Below are 13,988 nucleotides of genomic sequence, written 5' to 3'. Positions count from 1 at the left end.
TACTGGTCTCGCTACCACTGAAGATCATTCCGTCTCCTGTTTTCAATGCTGTGTTCTTTTCTTCATTGACCACGTGATTCACATCATATAATTAAAGCCAACAAACTTAATCTGACCAAGTCCAAGGCTTGACATGAGCCCAGGTTCACCAGGTCTTGGAATAGGTGGTATATTCGTAAATCCTATAGTTTCTCAGAACGTGCAGAATGGATTTTTCACACACACATGGGATTAAGGGCAGATTCTCCCATGCAGAGAATGCAGCTTCTAGGAAGGTTTGCTTTTAATCACAAAACATATACACAAGTCTCGTTTAAGCCAGAGTAGGCAGAGAGAATCCCACACATACTAGGAACTAGAGGAAGAGCTTCCAAATTCTACAGTGTTGAGCCCAAGCATCTCTTTTTTCTCAGATTTAAGCATGGTAGAAGGGCTGCCATTTCTATAATGGAACAAGTCATCTTTATATACTGTACACACTGGGTGAGAAAATTTCTCCCTCCCCCCCCCCCCCAAAGTACTGAAAGTTCAGGTGTTACATTTTTATTGCAACTACAGTGGTGTTCCTACCCTGATGCAAACAATGTGAAGAGACTCTTTGTGAGTGTGTACCAGAGGTTTACAATTAACTGTGCAGAGCCAACGAATACAGAGAATTATTCTCACTTATTAAAGTAGGGTCAGCCAATGAAACTAGTTGTCAGTAGGGATTACTAAATGCAGTAACTGACCTGCCCCTCTTCGCACTCAGGTCAAAGGTCTGTGATGTTGCCCCCCTGTATCACACACACCCATATTTACCCACCGCAACAGAGCCTCGTGCAGTATTCCAGACAGACAGACAGATTCAAGACATACCAAAGAAAGTACACTACTTCTTCATAAAGGTGGGGCCCCATATCTGTGGGGGTTCTGTTCTGTGCCCCCCCCCCACAGATAAAGAAACCACAGATATGGGAGAACATTATATAGATAGTGGCCCCTGCCACCACCCCAGTGCACCCATTACAAATACCTTTGTTTTACCTGCAGCACAAGTCTGCGTGCTATGGAGAGACTAATAGGAAGCAGGAATTGTCACCCTCTAGCATGCAGGCTGGTTTGGTCCTTCAAGCAAGAAGGACCTGTGCTACAAGCACTACGACAGTAAAAAAAAAAAAAAAAGGTACTTGAAATGAGTGCTGGGAGTCCCCCAGATCTATGGATAAGTGAAACCGCAGATACCGGATCCACGCATACAGCGGCCTGCCTGTATAAGGCTCTGCTAATGTAAAACATTTCAGCCACATGATGTGGTGATGCTCTCTAATTTGGCTCTAATAGTGGATTAGACAAATTCACAGAGAAACAGCTTTAGCCTTGAAGATTCAATGGAAGATTTGCATCAGTATGGGAATCCTATGCGTTCAACTTTCCTGTCATGAATCCCGTTCATGGGAAGTATAGGAGAAACAAACCTCCTCTGCCCCACCTCATCATAAACTCATAGCTCTAGGACCAAGAATCAGCTTATAATGGGGAATTCGCTTTTATAGGCTCCACAGCTTCTGGAGACTCCCACCACAAGAAACCAATCATCTTGAAGCATTACAAAAAATATGCAATACTTGTTTGTCAGATGTTATGACAAGACACAGAAAATGTACACCAAAGGTAATGACAGCTCTATGATACCACCAAGCCTGAGTTAATCTGATATAGAGATACATAGGTGTTTAAAATATTGCAGAGTTGGCATGGCATCCTAGTCTTCGACCACTCAGCTTGCTTCCTTTTTTGCTCTTTTTAAAAAAATTGATTCAGGTAGTGGGACAGAAAACTGCACACAAATACAACATAGTATCTTTCAATAAAGAAGGGATGTGAATACAGCAGTAGAAGGAGATGTGCATGCATGAGAACGTAGAGAAGAAGCCTCCGTCCATGACTGCTATTGATTATTGGAAAATCCCCAATAATCATGAATTTATTTCCCCCTGCCCCCATGACTAAGGGACATCTGAATGGGCTACTGGAACAGATTCCCACTAGGACATATTACATATTACCATATTACATCTTTTTGGGATTACAAAAAATATGGGATTACCATATTACATCTTTTTTGCCCAATCTCCTGCAGATTTGGAATCTCCAGATCTTTAACCAGATAGCTAACTGATGCAACTACCTGTACCATCTTTCTGGAGGTGAAATAAATTTTCAGTCACATCTTCCTGGAACTTCAAGCATTTGTTATATTTTTATGTAATTTTATGATAAGATGATATGATATAAGATGTGATATGTTAAGGTGATATGATATTGTACAGATTTTTACACTATTTTGTGATATACCGACAGTTGTGTTGCCTTATTTGAATGAGTCTTTCCTGATATCTCGCAATATCAAGTTCAACTCTTACCTTTCTGTTTGTTCGTACTTTGCTGTGTTTTCCTTGAAACACACAAAGCTACTCCCTATAATATCAATGACAAATGCTAATATGAGGAGACAAGATTAGACATCCACACAGCCTTCCAGCATGGCCCAGCTGGAGATTCTGGCCATGCATCTATTTATCTACATCAGGAGTAAAATCGACAAATGCACCCCAGAGTACATGGGAGAAGCTCCTCCATTGTTCTCACACCCCCAATTTTATTTTGCAAATGGGACTTTACTGAACCAACACGCCATCTCTTGTTGCATATAGCTGGAGGTCAGTTGCAAACATTTGTTGTTGGAATGACTTCATGGAATATGGCCCTTGGCCCATCCCTACAGGCTGAAGTCCCCAGGGCTGCAGGAATACAAACCGATCTTTGCTAACTCAGACGCATGCAGCTGTTCAGACAGACTAAATCATCAGGCTGACTGGATGTGCAATCATCATTTTAATTGCTACATCTTATGAAAACTCAAATAGCTCTCTTTAGTTTTCCAAGAACTGCCACAGGAGCACAAAAGAGAAGGCTACAGTGAATAGTCAGAAAAGATGAAATACTCTTTTGATGAAACTACATGTGGATCATGTCAGGTGATCCACCTGCTGGAATTTCCCTGTTAGCTTTTTCACAGACACACCTATGGGGGGGGAGGGGGGCTTCAACAATATTGTCTACATATTTCCCCCAGTGTTCATAAGAGAGATTCTGCAAAATCCTTGACTTTCTCCTTCACCTGAACTAATTATCCAATACAGTCTCATAGACTAGAAGTAGATGAAATCATGTCTTCATACAGAAGGATTCCATCCAGGCCCCTAACCCATGACATAATTCTGACAATGTATTTCTATCATAGGATGAGAGCATGGTCACATTCACATAGAATGTATGGCTACCAATACCACACACAAAAAAAGTACCATGATTGTGCAAAAATATCATATATCTAATCACAGATTTTAGATATTGAAGAGAATGATTGTATCTACTGCCTTCCTTAGTCTTCCCTAAACATACCCAGACTATCTGAAATATATCTTCCATTCTAGAGCCTTTACATGTCTACCACCCTCTGAACCTTCTCTGGTCTTTTCACAGCCTTCACAAATCAGGGGGATCATAACCGAACATCACACACCAACTAAAGTATGCCACTACCAAAGGAAGAACTTCTGTTCTTTGTCAAAGGGTACTTCCAGGGATTTGGCACCAGCTTCCAAGCTCATATAGGACAAATGGGGAAAAAATTCAACCAATTTTTTTTAAAGACATGCCCAAGACCAACTGAGGAAAAAATTCCAGCCAGCACTACCTCCCCAAGTTCAATAGATCATATCATATCAATAGATCATATCAAAAGCAAAGACAATATAACTGACTTGCGACTGGGTGAGCAGGCGATCATCACTCCATGTCAGAGCAACTAAAATGCAGTCGGACTTAGGCCAACAAAAATAGCTTTAAGTTTCCTGACTATTAAACCACCACACCTTGCAATGCTCTTCAACTTTGCAACATGCCAAAGAATAACAAATGATACATCAAGATCAGGTGGAAAGAATAAAGGTGGCTTACAATCCCCCCCCCCCAATATATTCCAGTGGTCCCATAATATCAACACTCCTGAAGGGAAGGAGCTTCTGCTAAGGTGGAGATGAAAGTCTGATGATATATATCTATAATAGGATGACAGCACAATCAAATTCACATAGAATGTATATGTCGTAGCTATCACTACCACAAAGACTGTATTATGGTTGTGCAAAAATATCACAAGAAGATATCCAATCACAAATCAAGAAGCAGATTGTGTAAATTATTTACCTGGATAAGCAACCAGATCTCTCACCATGTACTCCAAGGTTGTTAAATGAAGACCGCTGAAGTGAGGATGGTGATGAGGTCACAGGCAACATGTCACCCCTCATTTGGACAACACAGCAAGCAAGGCCAAGAGGGACCCTGCCATAAGGCAACGTGAAATGGTCATGTGGAAAAGCATCCTTGGAAGGAAAGCAAACAGACAAGCCCCCAGCTTACCTGTCCACCACCCTTTCAAAGCTGCCACTCCACTGGGTGCTCCAATACTGACTTGCTGGGAGCCAATTGGAAGACTATGGTGGTAGCAGCAGCCCCCTTTTTTTTTTTGAGAAAAGGGGTGAAGGTGCCATGGCTCCAGATCACCTCCCCCTACCTACTTTGAGTTTACAATGAAGCACCAAGTAGGCAGGAAGCGGTCATTAGGAATCCAACCCCTTTCCTTACCAACAGCAGGCTGTGCAGCCTCCCTGCTCTATGCTATTTGTGATGAGCATGAGCAGGGGATGCTGGATTCCAAGCAGCCCCACTCCCATTCATTTCAAAGAGAAGCAGCATGGAGCAAGGAGACCGCACACTATGCTGTTGGTAAGTAAAGGGGATTGGAATGTGCCTGCTCATTTGCCTGTCCGTCCACCCTCCCCCCTCATTCATGGAGGTGCACACAAACATGCCCAGAGGTGGCATGGGGGGGGGAGATTCCGGTGGCACAGGGGCAACTGCTGCCCCTGAGCAAAGCCAACATTATGGATAATCCCAAGCCCTCTTCTTTTCAACCCATTTAGAAGAGAACTCATTTGGGCTCCTACCAAGCTTTTGGTATCACAAGAAACACAAGCGCTGTTTCAGTGGTACTTCATGCTGCCCCCCCCCCATTTTCATTGTTAGAAATGCACATGTTATGTCCTGAAAGTAACACATTATTTCCATGGGATGGACATTGTGAAATATGAATACCACTTTTGCATGCTCTGGCCCTACCAAGCTAGGGGTGAACGCAAGCCTTTGCACCGATTCTACAAGTTCTAGACCTGAAAAAGCTAGTTCCTTAATCAACTCTCTCTAGTTACTAATCCTGAAACTATTCATAATTCCAGGTACTGTCGGTTTCAGACAACATCAAAGTTAAAGCAGTTGGCAGCTTATGACTACTGTGAAGTAACGCATTGGTAGTAGCTTCCCTCCTGTCCTGGGTGTGGGCTTCCTGGAGGACACTGGCTGGCTACTGTTAGAAACAGATTTTGCAGGGCTCTTTCTATATTTTTAATAGCCTAAAAATAAAACAGAATCTATGTTCTCCATTCTCTTCCATGTACAACAGACAACAATCACTAGGCCCTGACCAATGGGCCCAATCTCCATCCACTCTATTCTTGTCCATTCCCCATCCATTCCAGTGGTGCCTGAACAGAGGAACTTCCCAGTGGTTTGGGCCTGCTGTTATTGGTGCCTTCAAGATATTTAGCAATGGGAGTGAATGCTGTCTCTCAGGACAAATGGAAAATCCCAGCCAGATGGAATACCAAATCAATGGACCATTGCCAAAAGTCCAATGTGTTCAGAAGCAACCAGTGGACGAAACTCTTTCACATGGGTATTCTACTTGCTGCCCTCATATGGTCTGGTGGGCTTTGAGAATTGATTCCATTCTGTGTATTCTCAAATTCCTAATGACAACAGGGTACACAGCCCTCCCTTTAAAGGCAAAAACAGCCATTTCCATCGTCCTGAAGAGACATTAAACCTAAATGATGCATTCAAATCACATGAGTTCATCAAAGGCCAATTGAACCTCCAATTCCCTCTTGTCTGTTTGTGATTCCAGGGAGTATTCCAGCCCAAATAAATCCAGAACAGGCTGGGCTGCAAAAGTGGTCATTACCAAGTTTCCACCTTTCTATCCTCCCATTCATAATGGAAACACTCACTTGAAGGTACTTGAGTGTGACTGACCAACTGTTTGTACCATAATACTGGACCTTTTATTAAACTGAGCCACAGGGAAGAAGATGAAGAAGCCGCCTCTCTCTCTCCCTCTCTGCAGAAGCGCGCTTGGCCTCTGGGACACCACGTGTCATGAATATGTCCTCAGTGCAAGGAGCTCCAGGGACTCAGGGAACATGTCCGCTCCCTTGAAGCCTTGGTGGCCAACCTGGAGAAGCAGAGGCAGTCAGAGAAGGACCATGGGGAGATTTCCGGGGACGATCAGGCTTCGTCCCAACCTCAGGTGTGCAGCTCCTCAGCTGCCCGGGTGGGAAGTCTCGGGGCTGGAGGACATCATCCTGGAGAGGAGGGAAACAATCCCCTAGGGGGGACCCCTTCTCCAGGGGATGGGCCCGTATCCGAACACACTCAGGATACTCCTCGGCGGGAGGGGGGTCGGGGGCTTCTTGTAGTGGGGGATTCAATTATTAGAAACATAGAGAGGGGTGTTTGCGATGGATGTGAGGACCGCATGGTGACTTGCCTACCTGGTGCGAAGGTTGCAGACATCACTTCTCATCTGGACAGGCTGGTAGATAGTACTGGGGAGGAGGTAGCAGTTGTAGTGCATGTTGGCACCAACAACATGGGCAAGTGTAGCCGGGAGGTCCTGGAGGCCAAATTTAGGCTATTAGGTAGGAAGCTGAAAGCCAGGACCTCAAAAGTAGCATTCTCTGAAGTGCTACCTGTTCTACGCGCAGGGCCAGCTAGGCAGGCAGAGATCAGGGGTCTCAATGCGTGGATGAGATGGTGGCGTAGGGAGGAGGGGTTTAGATTCGTTAGGCACTGGGGAACGTTTTGGGACAAGTGGGGCCTGTACAAGAGGGATGAGCTTCACTTGAACCAGAATGGAACCAGACTGCTGGCGCATAACATTAAAAAGGTGGCAGAGCAGCTTTTAAACTGATCCCTAGGGGAAGGCCGACAGGAACCAAGGGGCATCCAGTTTGGGACTCCTCATCCCTATGGGACAAGGATGGGGAGGTTAGAGAACAACAAGGTAAAGAGAGTAGGAGAAGAAATTGGGAATGGTAGTGTGATGGGATGTGATAGACAGTTTGGCACAATGAGAGGATTCAGGGATAAAGGAGCAAATAAGCAGCCCATCCTGGGGCATTCCATGTACAAATGTTTTTATGCAAATGCCCGAAGTCTCCGAGCAAAGATGGGAGAACTGAAGTGTCTGGTGACAAGGGAAAATATTGACATAGTGCGCATAACGGAAACCTGGTGGAATACAGAGAATCAGTGGGATACCACAATCCCGGGCTATAAACTCTACAGGAGGGACAGGGAGGGGTGTGTTGGAGGTGGGGTGGCCATTTATGTTTAGGAAGGGATAGAATCCAGCAAAGTAGAGATTGAAGGTGGGTCCAACTCCATAGAATCTCTATGGGTTAAATTACCAGGCCTGAGGAGTGATGTAATACTGGGGGCGTACTATCGTCCTCCAGACCAGAAACTGGAAGGGGACCTTGAAATGAGGAAACAGATCAGGGAGGTGACAAGGAGGGACAGGGTTGTGATCATGGGGGACTTCAATTATCCTCATATTGACTGGATCAATTTGTGTTCTGGTCACAAAAAGGAGACCGGATTCCTTGACATGCTAAATGACTGTGCCTTAGAGCAGTTAGTCATGGAGCCCACCAGAGGACAGGTGACTCTGGATTTAATATTGTGCGGTACTCAGGACCTGGTTAAAGATGTCAGTGTTACTGAGCTGTTGGGGAACAGTGATCATGCTGCGATCCGTTTCGACATGCACGTCAGAGGAAGAATACCAGGCAAATCTCTCACAAAAACCCTTGACTTCTGACGAGCAGACTTCCCTCAAATAAGGAGGCTGGTTAGAAGGAGGTTGAAAGGGAAGGTAAAAAGAGTCCAGTCTCTACAGAGAGCATGGAGGTTGCTCAAATCAACAGTAATAGAGGTCCAGCAGAAGTGTATACCGCAAAGGAAGAAGGACTCGACTAAGTCCAGGAGGGTGCCTGCATGGCTAACCAGCCAAGTTAGAGAGGCTGTAAAGGGCAAGGAAGCTTCCTTCCATAAATGGAAGTCTTGCCCTAATGAGGAGAATAAAAAGTAACATAAACTGTGGCAAAAGAAATTTAAGAAGGTGATACGGAAGGCCAAGAGCGACTATGGGGGACACATGGCCAGCGGCATTAAGGGGAATAATAAAAGCTTCTTCAAATATGTTAGAAGCAGGAAAACCACCAGAGAAGCGGTTGGCCCTATGGATGGTGAGGGAGGGAAAGGGGAAATAAAAGGAGACTTAGAGATGGCAGAGTTCTTTGCATCTGTCTTCATGGCAGAAGACCTCGGGCAGATACCGCTGCCCAAACAGCCCCTCCTGACCAAGCAATTAAGTCAGATAGAGGTTAAAAAAGAAGATGTTTCAGACCTCATTGATAAGTTAAAGATCGATAAGTTACCGGGCCCTGATGGCATCCACCCTAGAGTTATTAAGGAATTGAAGAATGAAGTTGCAGATCTCTTGACTAAAATATGCAACTTGTCCCTCAAAATGGCCACAGTGCCAGAGGATTGGAGGATAGCAAATGCCACGCTGATCTTTAAAAAGGGAAAGAGGGGGCACCCAGGAAACTATAGGCCAGTCAGCCTAACATCTATACTGGGTAACATGGTGGAATGCCCCATCAAAGATAGAATCTCAAAACACATAGACAAACAGGCCTTGCTGAGGGAGAATCAGCATGGCTTCTGTAAGGGTAAGTCTTGCCTCACAAACCTTTTAGAATTCTTTGAAAAGGTCAACAGGCATGTGGATGCGGGAGAACCTGTGGACATTATATATCTAGACTTTCAGAAGGCATTCGACACAGTCCCTCACCAAAGCCTACTGAAAAAACTCCACAGTCAGGGAATTAGAGGGCAGGTCCTCTCATGGCTTGAGATCTGGTTGAAGACCAGGAAACAGAGGGTGTCAATGGGCAATTTTCACAGAGAGCTGAAAAGCAGTATGCCCCAAGGATTTGTCCTGGGAACGGTGCTTTTCAACCTCTTCATAAATGACCTGGAGACAGGGTTGAACAGTGAGGTGGCTAAGTTTGCAGACGACACCAAACTTTTCTGAGTGGTGAAGACCAGAAGCAATTGTAAGGCGCTCCAGAAGGATCTCTCCAAACTGGCAGAATGGGCAGCAAAATGGCAGATGCGCTTCAATGTCAGTAAGTGTAAGGTCATGCACATTGGGGCAAAAAATCAAAACTTCACATATAGGCTGATGGGTTCTGAGCTGTCTGTGACAGATCAGGATTGAGATCTTGGGGTAGTGGTGGACAAGTCAATGAAAGTGTCGACCCAATGTGCGGCAGCAGTGAAGAAGGCCAATTCTATGCTTGGGATCATTAGAAAAGGTATTGAGAACAAAACAGCTAATATTATAATGCCATCATACAAATCAATGGTAAGGCCACACCTGGAGTATTGTGTCCAGTTCTGGTCGCCGCATCTCAAAAAGGATATAGTGGAAATGGAAAAGGTGCAAAAGAGAGCAACTAAGATGATTACTGGGCTGGGGTACCTTCCTTATGAGTAAAGGCCATGATGTTTGGGCCTCTTCAGCCTAGAAAAGAGACGCCTGAGGGGGGACATGACTGAGACATACAAAATTATGCAGGGGGTGGACAGAGTGGATAGAGAGATGCTCTTTATACTCTCACAAAACACCAGAACCAGGGGACATCCACTAAAATTGAGCGTTGGGAGAGTTAGGACAGACAAAAAAACATATTTCTTTACTCAGTGTGTGGTTGGTCTGTGGAACTCCTTGCCACAGGATGTGGTGACAGCATCTGGCCTGGATTCTTTTAAAAGGGGATTGGACAAGTTTCTGGAGGAAAAATCCATTACGGGTTCCAAGCCATGATGTGCATGTACAACCTCTTGATTTTAGAAATGGGCTATGTCAGAATGCCAGATGCAAGGGAGGGCACCAGGATGAGGTCTCTTGTTATCTGGTGTGCTCCCTGGGGTATTTGGTGGGCCGCTGTGAGATACAGGAAGCTGGACTAGATGGGCCTTTGGCCTGATCCAGCAGGGCGGTTCTTATGTTCTTATGTTCCTTGGAACCCCTCCTCTGAGGCTTCCAAGCCCACCTTTCCAATTGTGCCTCCACTTCTCCTTCTGAAACTAACCTAGGCACATGTGGCTGAACTGAAGACTGTCTATCCTTCCTGTTTACCCTGTTCTCCATCTCCTACCCCAGCCTCAGCAATTTTCAACCTTTTTCATCTCACGGCAAACTGACAAGGTACTGAAATTGTCAAGGCATGCCATCAGTTTTTGGACAGTTGACAAGGCATACTATGCTGTTGGGGCAGGGGGGGGAAGGCTCACATCCCCCAATGGCCCTAGTAATAAATGACTCACCCCCAAATTCCCATGGCACACCTGCAGGCACACCTGCAGACCATTCATGGCACACCGGTGTGCCACGGCACCATGGATGAAAATGGCTGCTCTGCTGCTTTTCCTGAGCCTGCTGCTTGCTTGTATGCTCCTTGGGGCAGGGGCCTGTTCATTCATGTCTCCTCTGCAAGGTACCACGCAGAAGGACTCTGCTATCTCAGGACTTACCCTCCTGAGCAAATCCGGCTGTCGGATCTCCTTGGTACAAATGTTGCATAATCAGCACTAAACTAAAGTATGGTTCTAAGAGTAGGAAAGTACAAAAAGTATTTCTCTCTCTCTCTCTCTCTTTCTTCTTCTTCATTATTTTATTGCTTTGGAAAGCCTGAGAGCTCCAACTGTACGAATGCCAATAACTTCCCCGAGTTTTTTTTCAGGCTGCTGCTGCTGCTGCTGAAGTAAGAGATCAGATTTTAGCAAGTGCTTTCCAGGCAGCCAGCCAAAGTCTTCTGATTCACTAAAAGTAACAAGGGGTGGGTGGGGTGGGGGGGAGAGATAAACGAGGGGGGTGAAGAGAGAGGGAAGGATGACGATTGATTGGCTTCAGTTACAGCACCGATCTCCCCCCCCCCCCACCCCAGAGAGCAGGTCTCTCTCTGCCCTGCCTGCCAAGGGTGCCCGCTCGCAGCGAGCAAACGCCTTCGCTTCCAACCGCAGAGTCATTTCCAGCTGAAGATTTCGCAGTCCTTCTCCTTGTTGTTTTTTCCTAGCGGGTTTTTTTTGCCAGGGAGGTTAAGGCGATGGCCCGGCAGCCGCCTTTGGCTGGCGGGGCGGCTCCGATTTCAGAGGCTCGCACACGATCCGCTCCTGCCCGACGTGAAGCGACCGCAACAGAGACGCTGGCAAACAGGTGCATTCCGGGCGCGGGCGCCGGAGCGACCTGGGGAAGGCGAGGGGATGGGGCGGCTGGCAAGGGTCCCCCTCCCCCCGGCTGCATCGGGGCTCCTTGGGAAGCCTGCCCAAGGCAACACACAGCCACGCCAGGCGAGGCAGGGGGAGATCGAAGGAAGAAGGGGGAAAAAACACCACTGAAGGACTCCAGAACTGCAGCACCTGCTCTGCCAACTCCGAAGCAGTCGAGATCGCGGGCGGGCGGGCCCGCCTGGGACGGGACGCACGTGTTGCACTTGCACCAGCTCTAGCTCTGCACCAGAAATCCACATTCTTCCTCTCCTTCCCCCCCCCCCACTTTCCTCCTTACCAAAACATTAGAATGTCATGGAAAATAACGGGCTCTACTCCACCCAAAGACACACCACCACTTTTTTTTTTTTAATTTCCCTCCCCTAGAAATACACACCTATAGATAAAAGATATAGATCTGTATAGATCCATAACCTGAAACAGAAATCTATAGCCCCCTGATTATATATATGAGAGAGAGAGAGTAGAAATTTTCATACAAGTTTCATTCCCAACATTTTTCTAAACCCCCCGCGCGCCCCCCAATTAGGCTTGGATGCATTTCCATGGGGGAGGAAGGGGCCCCTCAGTCTTCTCACCCACCCACCCCCTCTTTCCTTGGATGGTGGAGGAGCTCTGGCGTTTTCAAAGTCTGGGATTTATTTTTTGTTTAAGGTCCCTCTGCAGAGAGAACTCCACACACAGGAGAACCTTCTGCCCGTCCAAGGCAAGTGCATCAATCAACATTCTGCGAGGCAGAGGCCAACTTCTCCCTCTCACATCATTAGCCAGTCTAATGCACTCCAGAGAATCCTTTTAATGCAGGCTACTGGCATCCACAACACAGCAGCAGCCATTGGGGAGAGGGCGGGTTGGGGGGGGGAGTGGAACCCAAGAAATAATTGAAGATCGTTTATTCGGGCTGTGGATTTAAAACACACACACACACACACACACACACAGAGCGATCACTGAACTGAAAAGTTAGGAAAGCCCTGGAGGTGCCTGACTGCAGAGCAAGTGTTCCTCTAGAAAAAGAGGGTAAAAGTCCGGATAGGGGCCAGCAGGGAGAGGTCAGCCTCTTCTTCTCCTCCAAGTGCCTGGCATTTCCGGGGGGGGGGGATAAGAAGCCCACTATGAAGAGATGGCTTTCAGGGAAGAAAAAAAAAAGTCACTTACCTGTACCTGGATGCACAGCAGCAGGAACTGTAAACATCTGGAGAGGAGGGGTGGGGAGGGGGAGGGAAAGCAACAAAAGAGCAGAAGGTGAGCCGAAATGGTGAAAAGTTCATGAAAAGACAAACCACCCCGATGCTTTGTTTCTACAGCTCCCAATGAAGCCTGCGACGGCAAGAGGGAGGATCGAGCCTGGCTGAGCCCCTCTCTGCCCCCCCTCCCCATAGCATTCCTATTCTTCTTCTCCTGATTCGGAGCTGACACTTGCCCAGCCAGGGTGCGTGAGAGCGAGCGCGAGCGTGGCAGTGCCAGGAAGCTTACAGGCAAGTGCAGGCGGCGAGCAGGGAGTGATACATCGCTGGGCGAGGAGGAGCGGCGGGGGGCGGTCAAGTGGCTTCGAGTCAGATCCCCGTCCGCAGCCCGGCCATGGGAACGGTCCTGCCTGCTCGAGCCCAGCGCCGCTTTCCAGCGATCCCGCTTGGCGCTGAGCAGCCGCGAGGAGAAGTTGAGAGCCTGCCTGCGTTGCCTCCTGCGAGTGACTCCCTTAGACATCAGCTCTCCTCTTTCCCCCCCGCCTCTCCTCCTCCTCCTCCTCCTGCCGCTCTCGGGATGCGTGTGCGCCACCGACTCCCTCCCTGGGTGTCTCTCCCCGCCTCGGGAGCGCCGAAGGTGCCGCTCGATTGTCAGGAACTTCCGATCATCCGCAAACAATCCCCCCTCCCCAGCCTCTCCCCCTCCCCTCCCCTCCCCGGAGCCGGCTGCCCAGGGCGGCAGCTTGCAGCCAGGTTGCTACGAGCGCGGCCACAAGGTGACGATCCAGCGGGGAGGCTGGGCTGCGGGCTCCCCCTCCTCGCTCTGCGGGGCTTATTGCTGTGGCAGCGCGACAAGCGCGGGGCTCTTCCTCCCAGCGATGGGCAGGTTCCTGGCGAGGTCATCGAAGGGGAGGGCTGGGCGGCTGGGCCAAGGGCAACCTGCCCCGGCTGCCTCCTTCCCTCCACATCCTCCCCACCTAGGGAGAGAGCGAGCGAGGGAGCATCCTCGGCCAGCGGAGGGAGGGAGGCGCTGGCTGGCTGGCTGGCTGGCTGGCTGCTTGCACTTGCTGGAGGCGAAGGACAATCGGAAAGCCAGCTGGCTGGCCTCCGCCTCCCTCCAGTCCCCTTGCGGTTGTGGAGCCTCCACCTGGCTCGCCAACGACCGCAGCGATCCGGGGACAAAGCAAGCAAACGCCTGCTGCTGCCTTC

General features: G+C 48.1%; 1 protein-coding gene across 1 annotated transcript in view; it reads right to left on the bottom strand.

The window, feature by feature from the left end:
• Nucleotides 1-13,299, bottom strand: part of FGF18 (fibroblast growth factor 18) — a 132,929-nt gene extending 119,630 nt beyond the window's left edge. The window contains 4 exon segments of the mRNA XM_066639214.1: nucleotides 12,751-12,787; nucleotides 13,069-13,108; nucleotides 13,111-13,203; nucleotides 13,206-13,299. Coding sequence (XP_066495311.1) covers nucleotides 12,751-12,787; nucleotides 13,069-13,108; nucleotides 13,111-13,203; nucleotides 13,206-13,299 — 264 coding nt within the window.
• Between the last annotated feature and the right edge of the window lie 689 nt (nucleotides 13,300-13,988).

This window comes from Tiliqua scincoides, chromosome 1 (assembly GCF_035046505.1).
Source record: "Tiliqua scincoides isolate rTilSci1 chromosome 1, rTilSci1.hap2, whole genome shotgun sequence".
NCBI lineage: Eukaryota > Metazoa > Chordata > Lepidosauria > Squamata > Scincidae > Tiliqua > Tiliqua scincoides.
Note: the sequence above shows the minus strand (reverse complement) of the source record. Positions and strands in the feature narration are given on the sequence as shown.